The following is a 19,039-nucleotide window of genomic DNA, read 5'->3' as shown; positions in this document are numbered from 1 at the left end:
TGGACGGCACAAATGTTATCTGGGCTGAACCTCTACCTGCCAACCCCCTGCACTTTGGAGCAGAAAGAGGCCTTGGAATTTGGGGCCAGCAAAAAAAAATTAACATCTACATGGATAGCAGGAATGCCTTTGCCACAGTCCACATCCACAGGGCTATATATCAAGAGAGAGAGAACTGCTCACATAAGAGGAAATCTTGGATCTCTTAGATGCACTGATGAAGCCAGCAACTGTGAGTACTATTCATTGCCCAGGACACCAGAAGGGAAGAGACTCAGTGGCCCGAGGCAATAACCAGGCAAATCAAGTGGCTCAAGAAGTGATTATGCAGGAGACTATTCTGGTTATGGGCCTGCAAGAGATACCTGCTGGGAAATGGGACTGAATTAAGGGATGGCTTCACTTAAAACATACGGAAAAAGAAAGGACTCAGATTGCTAGCCACCCTACCTAGAGAAGAAAGGACAATGGCGCACACAAGAAGGGGGAGAACTATACTTCCCAGAAAGCAAGCAAAAGACTTATTAGGCCAAATGCACAGATGGACTCATTTAGGGGATAAGCTCATCTAAGCAGTCAAGGGATGTAAGATATATATAACAGACCTCAGGGTTTTAGCCAGAGACCCAGCAGAACAGTGTAAGGTTTGCCAGCAAGTAAATGCTTATGCAGTCAAGAGTAAACAGGGCAAAAGACCTAGGGGAGAACAGCCTAGAGTATATTGGGAGGCCGATTTTACAGAGGTTAAGCCATAAAATACAATTACAAATACCATCTAGTATTTGTAGATACTATCTCTGGATGGGTTGGGGTTTTCCCCACCAAGCAAGAAACAGCTACCATGGTAGTCAAGGAGATATTAGAAGAAATCTCCCCGAGGTTTCGAGTGCCCAAGGTAATTGGATAACGATCTTGCTTTAAGTAAGTCAGAGATTGGCAGAGATACTGGGGACTAATTGAAAGTTCCATTGTTTGTACTGTACCCTAGGGCTCAGAGCAGGTAGAGAGAATGAATAGAACCCTAAAAGGAGACCTTAACTAAATTGCCCTTGGAAACTGGTGTTGGCTGGGTGGTGCCCCTTCCTCTGGCCCTGTTCTGACCCCCACTCCCTTGTCCCTGGCTCTTGACATCCCTCCCCCAGAAGTGACTTTTCAGGGTGACAAGGACCTATCTTATGGCTTGATGGCAAGCTTTCAAGATCAGCCATCAGGAATTGTGGCCAACACTTAGTGCCATGTATAACACAGGTACCCCAGAGGTTCCACATGAGTAAGCAAAATGAAAAGGGTTGTTCTTGATGTTGTTGACCACCCACCTCTGTTACAGTGGATGGAGTAACTGCCTAGGTTCACGTAACTCACGTCAGCCCAGCACCTGTACCTGATGCCAAATGGCGAACAGCTAGACACCTGAGCAACCCCCTCAAGCTCAAGATCACCTGTTCTTCTGCAAGGCTGGGGAAACCATTAGATGGCTATGGTGTATCTTCCTTCCTGTGCTGAGCCTCAGCACCCCTCACAACCCTACCAAAGTGACTTGGCAAGTACTCTCAGCCACTGGGGATGTGGCTTGGTCCACTAAAGTGGAACACCTGCCTGGTGGCCAGACCTTGTCTTTGATCTCTGTAAGTTAGTAGCAGGCCTTGACTCCTGGGATATCCCCACCCTAGAGACACGGGGTGGGGATTACCCGAATGTTGGGGACGAGGGACTTTTGAATCTAAACCATGTCCCAGAAGCAACTTTAGAGGGTGGGGCTTAGTGTGCAGACATCTGAAGTTGAGGAGTGTCCTATGAGAAACCCCCAAATATGTGTGCCCCCGAGATGGGAGAAGCCGGCAGCAGGCCCATCAGTGTGTGTGTATGTGTCTGATGCAGGGGGTAGGGGGCAGCTACTTTTTTTGTGCTACCTAAGTGTGTGGAAAATTGGGAAGCACATACTGGAGACCATTTAGGGGGTGGGAGGAGAATAGTTAAGGATTCAATGTTAAAGGTACGGGGCAGACTCATCAAGAGAAAGAGAGAGAAGGAGGGAGCAAACCCAAGGATGGTTTGAGTCTCTTCCTCTCTAGAGGGACTGTTAGAGACTGAATGAGATTTGTTTCTATCTAAGGCCTTGTGGGTTGGAGTAATTGTTAGTCCCAAATAGGTGACCTGAGGAGTGGACAGTTGGACTTTTGAAGGTGAGACTCTGTAGCCTCAACTGGACAGGAAATTTAAGAGAGCAGAAGTGTCAGCAGAGAAGAATATCATCTATGTAATGGACAATCTTAGATTCAGGGACAGAGAAAGTAAGTCAGAAGCCAGGGCCTGACCAAATAGGTATGAGCTGTCCTGGAATCCCTGAGGTAGAACAGTTCAGGTGAATTGGGTAGAAAAGTAGGTGTCAGTGTCAGTCAGGTAAAGGCTGTGTTCTGTGACTAGACATCTAGAGGGATAGAGAAGAACACATTCTCAAGATCTAGGACTAAGAAATGAGAAGTTCCTGAGGGGATTGTACAAAGAAGAGTGTGAGGTTAGCCACAACAGGATGGAGAGGAACCACTGCAGAATTAATGTGCCTGAGATCTTGAACCAGGAGCTAGGTTCCATTAAGTTTCTTAACTGCCAGTCTAGGGATGTTAAAAGGGGGGAGGTAGGATGCAGAAGGTTTTTCCTTAGAAGGTCAGAGCTGATATGCTTAAGTGCCCTGAGGTTCTGGAGAGAAGGAGGGTGTTGAGCTTGAGTGGTGTACCTGGTAGAGTCCTGTAATTAAATGATAACAGGAGAATGATGTTTAGCAACAGAGGGGTTCTGGACATCCCAGACTCGGGGGTGTTTATCTGAGTGGGTGGCAAAGAAAACAACATATTAGAGTTCGTAAATTGGGTGGCTAGGAGGAGGAGGAGGAGGAGGAGGAGGAGGAGGAGGAGGAGGAGGAGGAGAGGGGCTACTGGCAAGTTTGGGTTTAGGCAAAAGAGGGGAGCAAAAGAAATAGAGGCTCCTAACTTAGCTAGAAGATTTCTTCCCAATAAGGGGACAGGACACATTGGCACTACAAACAAACAAACAAACAAACAAACAAAAAAGGAATGGATGAGAGGAACACCCCTAAAAATGAACTAAGTGGTAGGGTCTGGTGAGGTTGGTAAGGTTGTCCCCCTACCCTGACAATAGGGAAATGAGAAGGAGAGGTGGGTCCTCAAAACTCTGTCAGGATCAAGTAAGTGGCCTCAGTGTCCAAGAGAAAGGAGATGGGCTGCCCAGATACCTTGATGACTACCTGGGGGCTCACTGCTGGTGTTGGATGTGGCAGGGTCAAGGGAGCTCAGGCCCCTTCAATTATTCATTGGCAAGCTAGGAAATCGGCTGGAGAGTGACCTGGGAGTGATGGCCCTCTGTCCTGAGCAGCATGGCCTTGAGGTCTTGAGGGGATTAGAGAAAGACTTCCCCTCAATGACCTGATTGACTATATTTGTAGCAGGGACCTGGGGATTCCTGAGCCTTAGAAGGCCGGAAGCCCAGCCAATGGCTAGGGCTGGTCACAGAGCCTTTGCCAGCATATGGTATATTTGTCTGCCAGCCTTTTTATCTCTCTGATGATACACTTTAAAGGATAGCTCCAAGACTTCTGCCTATGGAGTTAGGGGCCCTCTCTCTAAGCATAAAGTTTGACCTTAATGTTGGTGTAGCTTTGGGAAAAGAAGTAGGTTATCAGGAGTTGCTTACTTTCTGGGTTTTCAGGGACTAAATTAATATATTGTAATAGGGCCTTTGTAAGGCATTCTAAAAATTGAGTCATGTTTTCTTGTTTATCCTGGATAACTTCTTGGAGCTCTTCAAAATTTACTGGATTTAGGGCAGCCCTATTTAGACTGGTCAAGAGGCAGGTTGTGAATCAATCTCTGGCTAGAATATCACTTGGGGAATTATAATTCCATTGGGGATCCTGGTCAGGCACTGACTCAGATCCGATTGGATGTACTGTCTGTCTGATGAATCCTGTCTGCATGTATCCTAGCCTGTTCCCAAACTTGCCTGCTCTCATCAGGGAGTAAATTATTAACTAAAAAAATCATATGAATATCATGGAAAGTCAAGCTTGAGTAATATACTGAAATTCTTTAATGAAGGCAGAAGAATTGGAGGTATAAGAGCCTAGTCTTTTTTCTATTTGAGAAAGTCCATTTAGTGAGAAAGGGACATGAACTCCGATTAGACCATTTATTCTAGCAATATTAAATTAAATGTTAAATATTGATATCATTTTAAAACACAGTTTGCCTTTGTTCCCTGTTCTCTTTCACTCCCTTGCTCCACCTTGAACCTTTTCATTCCTAGCAGCCTCTGCTGCTTTCAGTCATGTGTGCTCTGTTACCCTCTCACTTTCCTGAACACTTCCTTTCCAATCCCAGGATTTGCCCCTCTCCCTGTTCTAGTTTCACTAGCTATATCATAGACAGACAGAAGGACAGGAAACACACGTATATACATAAATACAATCACACACATATTTATGAGCAAACCTATGTATAAACACATGTATAGACATGCATATGATATGAGCACACATATTAGAACCTGATATCCACATATGGGAGAGTACATGTGGTGCTTATCTTTCTTAGTTTATTTAATATAATTTCAAGATTCATCCATTTTCCTACAAATTTCATAATTTCAGTTTTCTATATGTCTTAGTAAACTTCCATTGTTGATATGTGACTTGTACCAGCAGGTGGCTCTTCAGTGAGAAGGAAGGTTTAGGGGATCAGATAAAAAAATAAAACAGTTGGCTATGTAGGTAAGCATATGCCTTATGCCAAGCAAGCTAATTAAGAAGCACAGTATCTTATATACTATTTCCAGGGGAGAAATGGGTCAAAGTCAGCAGAAACTGTCATACAATAGTTACTAAGTCAGGGAGAAGCTAATCAACAGTGCAGGACAAGAGAACACAGTGTATCTCAAGAGCACCAGACCAAGCACTCAGTGTCCTTGGGAATGATAACCACAGCCCCTTAGGGAGAGAAGACTCGGGTTCTCAAGATCTGAAACCATAGCTTCCCCAAGACCCTGGCCCCAGGCAGTCATAGATTCTGCCAAGCGTACTGCTGGCTTTGAGAAAGAGCTGTGTCATATTCTTTATACATCAGGGCTTCAAGAAAAAGCTCCCAAAGCCTTGGCTCCAGGCTGTTACTGTCTCTGACAAGCATGTTCCTGGTTTTAGACAAGGACCTATGTTCCTTCTCTATACAGCAGGGCCTCAGGGAAGTCCTTGGATCAGCCCAGCCAACCTTGATGGGCAACGTTTTCATGATCATTCCTCTATTGATGTACATCCAGGTAAGGCTGATTCTGGATTTTAAGCCATTGTCAGCAGAGAAGCATTAAGTAGGGATGTGCAAGTCTGTCTATGGTATAATATAAAGTCCATCGGGCATGTGCACGGAAGTACGATAGCTGAGCCACATGGGAATTCTAGTTTTAACTTTTTGAGAAAAAAAACTTGCACAGTTTCTATAGTGACTGTCCTAGGCTATATGCCTTCCACCAGTGAATAAAGGTTCCTCTTCTCCCACAAGTTCACAAGCATTGATTATCATTTGCTTTCTTGGTGATAGCCATTCTGACTGTAGTGAGATAGGACCTCGAGGTAGTTTTAATTTGCATTTTCTTTGTGAGTAGATGTTGATCACTTAAATGTCTTTCTATTTATTTATTTATTTATTTATTTATTTATTTATTTATTTATTTATTTATTGTGTGTGTGTGTGTGTGTGTGTGCGTGTATGTGTGTGTGTGTATGTCTGGTGTGTGTGTGTGTATGTCTGTGCAGTCATGCATGTACCATGGCCAACAGGTATGTATGGGTAAGAAAACAACTGTGGGAGTTGGTTTTTTTTTTCTTTCTACTGTTTGGGTCCTGGAGATCTAATTTAGGTTGTCAGACTTGATCACAAGTTAATCCCCTCATTCCTTCCTCCCACGGTTGGTTCCTTATCTCATTCCTCCTCCCACTTGCCTCTGAGAAGGTGCTCCCCCTCCCACCAGGCCTTCCCCTTGCCTTGGGCCTCAAGAAAAGATTAAGCACATCTTTTCCCACTGAGGCCAGACCAGGTAGAACTCTGCTACATATGTGTCAGAGGCCTCAGACCAGACTGTGTATGCTTCTGGTTGGCACCTCAGTCTCTGGGAGCTTCCTGGGTTCTGGGTTAGTTGAGACTACTAGTCTTCTTATGGGGTTGCTCTCCCTTTCAGCTTTTTCAATCTTCCTGAATTCAACCATAGGGGCCCTGACTTTCATTCCAATGGTAGAGTGTAAACATCTGCTTCTGTCTTAGTCAGCTGATGGTAGGGCCTCTCTGAGGACAGTCATGCCCCCAATGAGTTCTGAGAGTGTCTCATCTCCTGGGTCTCTGCTACTCTCTAGAGGGTTCCCCCCACCTCCCATGCCTGGAGGCTGCTTATTTCCACTTATTCTTTTGGCACTCTGGGCTTCTCTCCTGTCCGCTCTCCCCCATATCTGATCTTGTTCCCCTCTCCTTCTCAGATCCCTCTCTCCCTCTGCCTCCCATGATTATTTCCTTCCCCCTTCTAAGTGGGGTTGAAACCTCTTCACTTGGGCATTTCTGCTTGTTACATTTCTTACAATCTTTAAGTTGTATCCTAGGTATTCTGTACTTTTAAGCTAATATCCACTTATCAGTGAGTACATACCATGCATGTCCTTTTGGGTCTGAGTTATCTCACTCAGGATGATATTTTCAAGTTCCATCCATTTGCCTAAAAAAATTTTTAGAATGTCCTTGTTTTTAATAGCTGAATAGTATTCCATTGTGTAAATGATCTATATTTTCTGTATCCATTCTTCTGTTGAGGGACATCTGGGTTGTTTCTAGTTTCTGGCTATTACAAATAAGGCTGCTATGAACATAGTGGAGCATGTATGCTTGTGATATGGTAGGACATTTTTGGGGTATATGCCCAAGAGTGGTATAGCTAGGTCTTCAGATAGAACTATTTCCATTTTTCTGAGGAACTGCCAGATTGATTTCCAGAGTGGTTGTACCAGTTTGCAATTCCACCAGCAATGGAAGAATGTTCTTCTCTTTCTACTTTCTCATCAGCATGTGCTGTCACTTGAATTTTTGATCTTAGCCATTCTGTTTGATGTAAGAATCTAGGGTCATTTTGATTTGCATTTATCTGATGAGTAAGGACTTTGAACATTTAAATGCTTCTTAGCCATTCAAGATTCTGCTATTGTGAATTCTCTGTTTACCTCTGTACTCCATTTTAAATTGAGCCATTTGGGGTTTTGGAGGTTGACTTCTTGAGTTCTTTATATATTTTGAATATTAGTCCTCTGTCAGATGTAGGTTAGTGAAGATTTTTATTTTTCAGTCTATAGGTTGCTGGTGTCTTTTGCCTTACAGAAGCTTTTCAGTTTCATGAGGTTCTATTTATCACTTCTTGATCTTAGAGCCTGAGCCATTGATGTTCTGTTCAGAAAAATTTCCCCTGTGCCAATGAGTTCGATTCTCTTTCCCACTTTCTCTTCTGTTAGTGTATCTGGTTTTATGTTGAGGTCCTTGATCCACTTGGACTTGAGTTTTGTGCAAGGTATAAACATGGATCTATTTTCATTCTCCTACATGCAGACCACCAGTTACACCAGCATCACTTATTGAAGATGCTTTCTTTTTTTTTCCTACTGTATGTTTTTGCTTCTTTGTCAAATATCAAGTGTCCATAGGTGTATGGGTTTACTTCTGGGTCTTCAATTCTATTCCAGTGATTGACCTCTGTCTCTTTACCAATACCATGTTTGTTTTTGTTTTTTAAATCACTATTGCTTTATAGTGGAGCTTGAGGTCAGGGATGATGATTTCATGGAAGTTCTTTTATTGTTGCGAATAGTTTTGGCTATCCTGGGATTTTTGTTTTTCCATATGAAATTAAGAATTGCTCTTTCCATGTCTGTGAAGAATTGTGGGGATTGCATTGAATCTATAGATTGCTTTTGGTAAAATAGCCATTTTTACTATGTTAAGTCTTTCTATACATGACATCTCCTCCCTTCTCCAAGTATAGAAGTGTTGCAGCCCGAGCTGCCCCACGCTAGGCGCCAAAAATGTTGAGAACCACTCTAGCCCACGTTTGGGGGCCAAAATGTCACAGACCGCTCTGTTAATGTTGGAACCCGCACTGCCAAAAGCCTTGGGGACTAAATTGTTAGAGCCCACACTGCCCCAAACTGTTCCAGTCCGTGGGTCGGAGTTCAGCAAGAGAGAGAGTGAGGATGGACATGAAGAATGGAGACCAGACATAGTATGATTCAATCATGTTTATTCTTCAGCCTCTCTTCTTCTCTCCAAGTCCCTAGTTCCTAGTACCAAGTCTCAGGTCCTAATCCCAGTCCTAAGTTGCTAGTCTCTTTCCCAGTTCCAAGTTCTTTCTCCAAGTTTAAGTGCCTAATACCTACTAATTTCTTCTGTCTGCCTCTCACCTTTTATATGTCTCACTTCTAAGCCACGCCTCTAAGTCACACTCTTAAGTCATGCCCTTAGGTCTTATCTCTAAATCACAGCTCAAGTCACACCCTTAAGTCTTGGCTCTAAATCACACCTTTAAGTCTCACACTTAAAGATCCTGGGAAGATCCTGGGTATCTAAAACAAGATGTTTTCAGAGTGTGCTCAGCTGTTGTAGGCTATTGTAATCAAGTCTCTTGTCAGGGTATATGGCTCAAGACGGCTTCAAGGATGATAGCTGCCTTCTGTTGGCTCCCCACATAGAAGGAACATGGCAATTCTAATCTTGCAAAGGTGGGGATAGAGGCCTGACTGCTAGTAATTAAAGGGAACCTTGTAATGGCCCTGGTCCTCCTGTCATTGTTTAGTGAGGCATGAGGGCCATACCCATCCTGATGTCTTTTTCCTGGAGAGGGGATACTTTTGACATCAACTTCTATGTAGTCAGGTTTGTCTCTCAGGGAACCCAGAAGGATATTATTTTTATTTTTTATTTATATTCCCTTGCAGTGCTTAGCCTAGCAGCCTAAGCAATAATTTAAATCACCAGTCAGAGGGGGTTCTGGGTAGCCCCTCTCTGTTTGGTCTAGGGATGGAAGTCCCCTCTTTTAGGTGGGGTGGAGATGGGTTTTGGGAACACCCTGGATAGAGTAACAACCTTGTCTTGAGTCTTGTGGTCTTCCATAGATAACTTATGATAATGTATCTGACTAGGTTTTCCTGTCAAAATTATCTACTGTTTAACAAAGTTAGTCAGCTTATTTAAGGCCCAGGGACCAAAAGAAATAAGCAAAAGTAACCCAATTATCCATCCCAAAATGGAAGGAAATAGGGTTGACAATCATGAAGGGGTTAAAAACCAATTCTTGTACCAGCTCTTATCTTCTCCCCATCTCTCTGTCTTTTCTCAAGGCCTTCTCTGACCTTTTTCATGTTTTCTTTAACTATCCTTGTCTTGTCTATGTAAAAGCAACATTCTTCTTTAAGGGCTGTACACAGGCTAGAGCTGTACACAGTCTTTTCTATTGTAAAAGAATAAATCAAGTCCAATAAAGTCCTTTGTAATTTTTGGAGATCACTTCAGACAATGAAGCGAGGGATTTCTTTAGATTAGTGATGTCAATCTCTAGCTGTTCGATGTCCTTGTCAATGGCCCATCAAAGGTCTGAGTAGTGTAAGTCCGGAGGCCAGCATCAGGATTAGAACTTCCAACAACAAACACCATGGGTGATTCATTTTTTACCTGGAAAGGAAAAAGAAGGGAAGTCTCAGGGATATTTCTCTTCCCTGGATGTCAATTGTTATTCATCTTATTTATAATTGAGCCTGTCTTTGTGGGGGTATCTATTTATTTCATTATTCTTTTTGGCAGCCATTTAGCTGTGCCTTCTTTGGCATCAAACAGGCATATCACTCCTCAGCCCCATATGAGAACTGGGTCCGGGCCATTCCATTTAAAGGTAAGAGGGTCCTTCCACATAACTGTGGCATAGTTTTTATTGGTCTCAGCATGCCAAAGGCAATCAGCAGCAGCTTTGCCATGAGCTTTTAGACTTAAAAAATTAAAAATGAACAAGGCATGATGGAGAGTATTTCTGGGAGACTTCTTCTGGGGGTATAGTTCCCCCTCTTTTATTTCAAAAGCCAATTTTTCAGAGTTCTTGTAAAACCAGGACAGAAGTGCCAGTAGCTGCTCCCCAGCTGGTTCTCTGTAGTGTTAATTGGTTTGGGGGTCTCCTTGGAGGCAGGTAGAGCTCTGTGACTTTAATTAGGGCTGGTTTCTTTAGAGGCCCACAGTGTTGTCTCTTGTTAGGGTGGGCCTCCTGTGTCTTTTGTTATAGCAGGCCTCCTGTGCCCCTGGGTACTGTGGACCTCTTGTGCCCTTGTTACTGTGGTTTGAGGGCTGTAGAATTTGGGCAATATCGGGCTACTGGTCTGGCCCTTGTGGGAAAGTGGGCCAGAAGGAAGGTGGAGCTCTGTGCCCTTAGTAATCATTGACTTCTTGGGAAGACAGGCTGCAATGTTTGGGCAGGTATCTGCCATACTGCAGATCTAGCTTGGTGGAGAATGGTACAGAAGGTAGAGTTGTGGGGCAGGGGTAGATCCTGTGTCAGCTGGGCTGTGTGGGTATACTAACTGGTGTGGGTGTTTGAGTGAAATAATTACCTGTGTTGTTGTCACTGTGGACCTCTTGGGAAGCATCTAGGCTACAGTGTTTGTGTAGGTATCTTCCAGGTCACTGCTCTCATACTGAGCTTTTAAATAATGTAATCTCAACTGGCAATTCTTGAGGCTATTTTCTGTGCTACTGGCATCCTGTTTAGAAAGTTCTTGCCTATGTTTATATTTTAAAGTGCTCCCTTCTATTTTTTTTCTGGAGGCTTCAACAGTTCAGGTTTGAAATTGAGGTCTTATGAACTTGAATTAAGATGTGCAAGTAGTAAGAGATATATATTGAATATCATTGTTCTGTTGGTGGGTGTCCAGTTATCTCAGCATCTTTTGTTGAATAAGCTTTCCTTTTTTTCTTCAGTGTATATTTTGATGTCGCGCCCTGCTTGTCCAGCAAGGAAGATGCGACAAACCGGATTCTTCTCAACAGCCTTTATTGGAAGCGCTCTTTTAGCTTTCTGGGAGAGACTGACTCGAATGCCCAGAACGGGCTGCTTATATACCCCCAGCCCTGGGCGTGGCAAAGCACATGGAGGTGTCCGATTGGTCAATTTGCAATGACTCATTAGCATACTCATTAGCATACCCTGCCTGGGCAGGGGTGATTGGCCAGGTTCGTGGTACCCTAGTTGTACCTCATTTGCATGCCCCGTTTGGGAGGGGCTGGAGTTAAATTCCTAAGTGCACTGCGCATGCTTTTCGAAGCAGGCATGGCTGCCACTTTTCAAAGCAGGCAGTTGCTTTTAGTCAGCGGCAGTGAGAAAAGACGGACAGCCGTTTTGAGTTGGCGGCGGTACCGCTGCTTTTCAAGCTGACAGACCTGCGGTGCCTTCCAGCCGTCAGGTCTGTCAGGTCTGTCAGGTCAGCTGCTTACATTTTGATATCTTTGTCAAATTTCTGTGTCTTTATAGCTATGTGGGTTTATTTCTGGATCCTTTATTTTGTTGCATTGGTCCACATATTTGTTTTCATACCAAGTACCATGTAGTCTTTGTCACTATGGTTTGATAATATATTTTGAGGTCAGGTGTTGTGTTTTCCTTGATTTCTTTCTTCGGTGCTTTAATGTTTTCATTGTAAATTTCTTTTACTTCTTTTTTTTCTTTTTGGTATTTCAATAATACTGTTTTATAAACATTGAAGTTTGATTCTTATATAATTTTCATTGTATTATTTTTAATTTTTTAAAGGCATTTAAAACATTAAAATCATCCTAGCTTGCAATTCTTGCCAAAATTTAATGTACACTTGATTTACTTTTTTTTTTTTTTTTACAGAAATGTGATGTTTTATTACAAAGAGTCACAAAATGAAAATATCTCAAAAAGGAAGCAAGGCTAACAACCTCTACCTACAGAATTGGGGGAAGACAGGGAGGGCAATGTAAGTTTTCTTGTTTGCCGAGTATGGGTGGGAAGGTATAAACAGAACCAATCTAAAAATGGCTGATATTACCCAAGCCTGAAAAGGGGTTCTAGAAGACCCAATCACCCCTTCTAAAAAGCTTAAAAGGAGCATCCCAACAGAGCTCCTGAGCAGGCACTTGGCAGTTCAGGATTTTGTCTTCTGGTTGTTTTCTTTCCACTGACCCTATGAGGTTCAAAGCTAGGGGTGGTGGGGGTGGGCAGGATGGACAAAGGAGCTCTGGGAAAAGGTCCTGCCAGCACCACTGCCCTGTGCTCTGGTCCCTGGTTCCTATCTAGTCCCTAGGGATGGTATATTTAATATATTTTATATAAATACACAGAGGAATAGAAAATATAAAATCTGAGAAATTGAGGGACAGTGAGGAACTTGGGGAGAAGAAAGGACTGCAGACCTTGCTCAGGCCAACTTGACCTCTTCTTTGACCACTTTGTCTTCTGGCTTCTCCTCCTTGGTTTTCTCCTCTTCTGTGACTTCTTTTTTCTCTTCAGGATCTTTTTCTTTCTCGTCCTCTGTTTTGACTCTTTTGGCTTTTTTGAAGTTAGAAGAGTTCTTGCAACCACCTTCTCCCTCCTCATCTGAATCAGAGAATTCTTCTTCACAGGCAATGCATTTGTCAGAGGAACAGATGGAGATGCGTTTGTCAGGGTCTTCCTCATCCTCATCACCACTCTCTTCTGGGATGGCATCCTCAGGTATGGCCTGCACCTGCCCCAGGAGCATGGGGCAGCATTCTCAAGTTCTCAAAGCCCAGTTCACAGCGATGTCCGTCTGCTGCTTGTTGAGTTTCACAGCACTTGCAACAGAGCTACCCGTGGACAACTGACAGAACTCAAACAAGCCATCAAATACTGGAAAGTCCTCACCAACATTGAATCTCTGCATCTGCTTGCTGTACTCAGATATATTATATGGGCAAATAGAACGCAAGAATTTAATGTAGTCATCACTGTGGTACTTGGTCATCTCAGCATTGGCTTTGTGAGGACGATAGATTTCCATTTTTTGGTAGAGACCATAGTTGAGCAGCAGATTATGCGTCATGTGGATTTGGTGAGGCTTCATCGGATGCCCTTGTCCATAATAGTAGTTTCCAACATCCCCATCATAGTAGTAACAGACTTTCCTCTTGGTGCCTTGAGTCTGCGCCATCTTGCTTGTCGCCTGGCCCTCCCGTCAGTCTCGATTTACTTTTTGTATTGTTATTATAAAACTACTTTGTGACAGATTTTCCTCTTCAAGTGAAACCACATATGTAAGAAAGTTTAAATTGCCTTTAAGAGGAAGTTTTTTCTCTTCTAATAAAATTATAGATATAGAAAATTAGATCAGGATTGCTTTTGACTTCATAATTCTAAAGCCTGCTACCCTTAGTTACTTACCTAGAGAGATCTGCTGTTAGCCTACCTGAATGTTGCTGAGAGCATAATTACATGATGCTCAATAACCCCTGAAGAACAAAAGAAACATGAAGATGAAGTAAGTTTGCAAATATATTAGGTTCATTTAGAAGTACTTTTTGAGTAATTGTGATTATTTTTTTCTATTTTTCTCAGCAAATTCATTTTTGATATATATGAAAGTTATAAAATTTTATATGTTGATTTTAAATCATGCAACTTTTCTGAAAGTATTTATCAGATCTATAAACTTTTCATTTGAATCTTTTAAGTATAGCATCATGATGGTTTTGAGCAGGACTAATTTGATAGCTTCCTTTAAAATTTATATTAAGTTTTTCTCCTATATTACTCTTTTAATTAAGACTTCAAACACTTTATTGATTATGTATAGTCAGCCTTAGAAGCCTTATTTCATCCAAAGTTTTAAAGGAAATCTCTGTCTGTCTGCCCATACTTCCAACACTTAATCTTGATTATAGATTTGTCATATATAATCATCATTATTTTGAAGTATGTTCCATTTATTCCTAATTTTAGGACTTTTTATCATGAAGCCTTATTGAACTTTATAAAATGTCTTTTCTGTGTGTCTACTGAAATGATTAAGTAGTTTCTGTTCTTAGGATTATCATATATATTGTATTATATATATTAATTTGTGTATGTTGATCTAGCCTTGCATTCCTAGTATCAAACCAACTTGGTCATTATTTATAATGTATTGGTTAGTTTTTGTCAACTTGAAATAAGCTATGGTCATCTGAGAGGATGGAACCTTAACTGAGAAATGTCTCCATCATATTGGCCTGTAGGCAACTGTAGTTAGAATTCTCATTGCTGTGAAAAGACATCATGAACATAGCAACTCTCATAAAAGAAAATATTTGTTAGGAGGCTGGCTTACATTTCAGAGGTTTAATCCTTTATTGACATTGCAGGAAGCATGGCATGCAAACAGATCTGGTGCTGGAGACAGAGCTGAGAGTTCTGCATCTTGATCCACAGGCAGTGGAAAGATTACTTAGATGTACTTCCTCTGACAATGCCACACCCACTCCAACAAGGCTACTCCTCCTAGTGATGCCACTTGTTATGGGTCAAACATTGAGACACACGGGTCTATGGGGGCCATACCTATCCAAACAACCACAGCAAGTCTGTGGGACATTTCTTTGATTAATGATTAATATGGATAGGTCCAATTTGCTGTGAGTGGTTCTACCTGCTTTGCTGAAAGGTTCATTTTTCATTTAAAAGCAAACATATTGTTCAGTATTTAAGTATTCATGTGGTTCCTGGGCTCCCTCTTGATGTAGATGTTTAATTGCATTCCAATGTAGTCTGGTAAGATGCAGGGATTTCTTCTTTCCTTCCTTCCTTCCTTCCTTCCTTCCTTCCTTCCTCCCTCCCTCCATCCTTCCCTCCCTCCCCCCTCTCTTTCTTTCTTGTATTTCTTAAGTCTTGATCTGTGCCTGTGATGTATTAGTTTGCTCATTTATTGCTGTGATAATACATTGACCAAAACTACCTGAGAGAGGAAGAGGTTAATTTCTTCAGATAAGCCAATAGGCAAGTTTATGGGGGCTTTTTTTTTTTTTTTTTTTCTTTTGATTAATGCTTTACGTTGGAGGTCCAGGCCACTGTGGACTGTACTGCACTGGGCCAAATGGTCCTGCGTTGTGTAAGAGAAGCACAAGCTAGTAAGCAACACTCCTCCATGGCTTCCACTTAAGTTCCTGCTGCTAGGTTCTTGTTTCAGTTCCTTCCCTGTTTTCTTTTCATGGTGTACTATAAACTATAAACTTAAACAAACCTCTTCCTCTAAAACTTTTTTTGGTCAGGGTTTTATCACAGCAATAGAAAATCAAATTAATACAGAAATTGGTATCAGGAGTGGGGTATGCTGTGGCAGATTTGATCATATTGTTTGAGGGCGAATTGTAGAAGTGTTTGGAACTTTGGCTTGGAAAATCCATTACTGTTAAATGCCCGGTAAGCTGTTCTGTGAGAACTTGGATGATAATGCTGAGAGCAATGTAGATAGTAGAGGCCTGCTTTTTCTGAGGTAAGGTGGGAGCAGAGCAAGTGCCAGTTAACTAGCCATGATATTGCTTGCTGGGTACTGTGAATTCGACCTGGAAACACCCCGTAACAAGGAACAAGGCAGCAAAAGACTAGCCTGTTGAGTGTGGAAGTTATTAAAAATGTTCCTACCGGTGTCCCGAGAACAAAATTCAACAACTAATGTAACTGGCACTTTTAAAACAATTCTCTCACTAACGATCGGTAGGCTTTCCCCTTCCCCCTTCATTCTCTTGCCCCACCAATTGTAGCCACTTGTTCTGCTCCCACCTCACCTCAGAAAAAGCAGGTATCACCTGCTCTTGCGTTGGCGTCATGCATGTGTGCTGCCCTACCTTGATCTTGCTACTGGGGCGCCCGGGGGAAAGGGCCGACCGTGCCCTATGGAGCCTGCTTCGTCCATGGTCCACAGCAGGCTCGGTCACTAGGCGAGGGAGGGGAGAGAACGAATCAAGCAGCCTCGTGCCAGTCAGTCCCTTGGGTGTTCCTCATTGTCTGGCCTATTGTGGCTCCCAGCCCTGACCCAGGTGCCTCAGCCACACATGTGCATGTGCCCATCTCCTGCTCCCCTTCCTTGAGTACCCCACTTGCCTAAGGAGGGGTGGACTGGCCCAGCTCGGAAACGGAACATTCTTAGCTCTTTCCAGGGGGATCAGCACTGCTTGTCCATAGTCCACAGCCGAGAGACAGGCTGCTTGGTGCTCCCACACCCCCAGCACACTCCCAAAGACAGATCCCCAGGCCGCCTGCTGCCCTGCTGCCTGACACAGGCTAGGAAATGGGCCTGCACTCTTGCCCACCTGAACTCATCTGGACACACTCACTCTGTCCCTGCTCACAGCTCATACCACCGCTGTCAGCTTTTTGGTTTCTTTCCATTCTGGTCCACATTAACTCGAAGACAAGTGTACGTTAGACAAAACTCCGCCATTTGTCTCTGTATGTGTCTCTTTATATGCTTTTCCCTGCTAATGCAACCTGTCAGAGTCACTTAACAATTAAGATAAGGTTTTCTTTCTATCCTGCCTTGGTAAAATAATGGTTTTTAAATAATATAAAGGTTGAGGATTACTGCCGTGTGTGTGTGTGTGTGTGTGTGTGTGTGTGCCTTGTTTTTTTTACAACCACTATTAAGTTTTAGTGTGCTCTCTTGTCTAACTCAGATTATGCTTAATACATTCTACTCTCAGTCTTGTCAGAAATCTGCTAAATATATTAATATTTGAGCTTATGACAGACAGAGACTCCCAAAGCCTCATAGCTAACCCTCCCCAAGGTCTCTGAGAAGATACGGACACAGTGACAAGAGTCTACCTGGATTTTGGTATAGTAACCATTGAGAAACACCACCATTGCCTTGCCACTACCATGGCTTGGTCTACACTGTGGACAAAACAGATATTCTGAGAGTTAAATGTCTCATATTGCCTAAGTCAAGGTGGATCATTTCTCATTTCACACGTATATCTATTCCACAGAGAAAAAGTTTGACAGCCAGACTGACTCCACCTAAGTTGTCATGGAGACCACAGGGACTTGGGAACTGTTTAAGTAGTGGACCATAGTTGAACTTCTGTCATTTTAAGTAATACATGACTCTTAGATTATAAGTTACTTTTCCCAGACTTCTGACTACATTGACAGCTAAGGTAACTAGCCTGACAGCTAGAAAACAGACCTAGCTCCTTACCCTAAGGTAATCCACCACTATATCTGCTCATTAATAAATCATTAACTAGCTAAGACTGCCAGATTTCTTACAGACTTCATGATAAACGATACACAGGTTCAGATGTATGCTTTCACAGATGTAACCTGTTACTTCCTTACCTAAACTAAGTTTCCAGTGACTAAATGCTTCATATTGTCTCTTCTTGCTATGCCGTTGTCCTAACATTATTTATGTTCGTATAAATTTGTCTAACCCTAGCAAAACATTCCACTATACAATCTAACTATATAATCACAAATTAAAACTTTAGGTTTTCTTTGATTGTTTTCTAACTAAATTTTAAGTATTTCTCATGTTAAACTATATTATCCAAGTGTAGAATCACATGCTCAAATGTCAGTTTCCTTTGTAAAGTGTTTCTTGTCCTAAATCTACACTACAAGATATCATGTGGTTACCTTTTAACTGTAGACTTAAGATATATCCCATTCTGAACTATATGATCAACTGTATTCACAAGGTCAAGGTTTTGAGTTTCCTTTGTCTCCCAATTATAAACTTAAAATTGTTTTTAGTTATGCTAAATTTATATATATTCAGACTTCTAGATAGAAGGAAAAAACCCTTCTTGTGCCTTCTGCTCCATGAAAGGTTTTTGTCTCCCCTAAGCTCATCTTAAAGATTATTCATGTTGATAACAAATTTATCTCTTATGTAAACTCATAAGCTACAGGAAACCCACTCAGATCTACCTCTCATGGACCAAATAGACTCCATCCAGATAAGTGCATCTGTTAATCAATAGCCTAAAGTTCCCATTTATTACCTATTCCAGAGGGTGGGACTCCTCTTCTGTGCCCTGGAATTGGGACTCACCTAACCCCCAACCACCAAGACCTAAGGGTTTCAAATGTTCTTTCAAATGTACACCTAAAACATTTTTTTCTCCCCAAAATACTTAACTTTATTCTCTACCTATAATATATTTATGTGTTTCAGCATCTTGTCAAGTCCAGGACAGCTCCAGAGAAACAACCCACAGATGCTTCAATCTTCTCTCACAGACACAGACACAGACACTTACTTCTACTGGACCCTGGATAGCAAGCAAACAGCCAACTCTTCTAAGACTGGACCAACATCCTCATACCCGTTTTCTCAGGTTTCCAAGAGACACTTCTCCTCAAAGTCAGCAGGAAGTAGCTAAAGATTCACAATTCTATTCCTGCTTTACCATCACCTCTTTCTAATTTTTCTTTTTTAAAAATTAAACCAAAACAGGGGAATTTGGTATTTAGTTTAGGCTCAGCCCCACAGTTACCTGGCAACAGCCAGGTGTGCCTGATTCACTATAAAAGGGGCTGCTTGCCCCCTCCTCTCTCTTTTGCTTTCTTGCTCTTGCTTTTTTTTTTTTTTCTTCTCCACCTCACCCCTCTCTGACTTTCTCTGTCTCTACTCCCTCTTCCCATGCCCTGAATAAACTATATTTTATACTATACTGTTGTGTGGCTAGTCCCTCAGGGGGAAGGGATGCCTCAGCATGGGCCCTCAGAGACACCCCTTCCCCCACAGCTGACCACACATCCAGCAAACATTCCTTCTCTCATTATCTTTTTATAAAACACAGCAGCAACTGTTTTGTCCAGGTCTTCAGTTACTTTCCTTAAGCTGTTCTTTGTACGGCCATTGCTCCTTTCTAACAATAGGGTTCTGCATTCTTCCTCTGCCATTTTAGTTAGTTCAGCAATTTTGGTTTCTGTTATTGGGGAG

The 19,039-nt window shown here is 42.3% G+C and overlaps 1 protein-coding gene across 5 annotated transcripts in view; it reads left to right on the top strand.

The window, feature by feature from the left end:
- The window catches only part of LOC143444005 (uncharacterized), a 40,745-nt gene extending 22,065 nt beyond the window's left edge, over window positions 1-18,680 (top strand). For 2 of the 5 annotated variants that reach the window (XR_013113461.1, XR_013113460.1), the window contains exons 2-5: window positions 9,888-9,975; window positions 11,965-12,070; window positions 12,717-12,807; window positions 18,269-18,680. Coding sequence is in view for 2 of the 5 variants with exons in the window: in XM_076942661.1 (XP_076798776.1) it covers window positions 12,717-12,807; window positions 18,269-18,476 (299 nt within the window). In the remaining 3 variants the exon portion in view is untranslated. Of the gene's footprint in view, window positions 1-5,238; window positions 5,326-9,887; window positions 9,976-11,964; window positions 12,071-12,716; window positions 12,808-18,268 lie in introns of all 5 variants that reach the window. The other 3 variants (XM_076942660.1, XR_013113462.1, XM_076942661.1) reach the window with 3 other exon arrangements.
- Window positions 18,681-19,039: the final 359 nt, after the last annotated feature.

Source organism: Arvicanthis niloticus, chromosome 12, assembly GCF_011762505.2.
Source record: "Arvicanthis niloticus isolate mArvNil1 chromosome 12, mArvNil1.pat.X, whole genome shotgun sequence".
In the NCBI taxonomy this organism is placed as follows: Eukaryota; Metazoa; Chordata; class Mammalia; order Rodentia; family Muridae; genus Arvicanthis; species Arvicanthis niloticus.
Note: the sequence above shows the minus strand (reverse complement) of the source record. Positions and strands in the feature narration are given on the sequence as shown.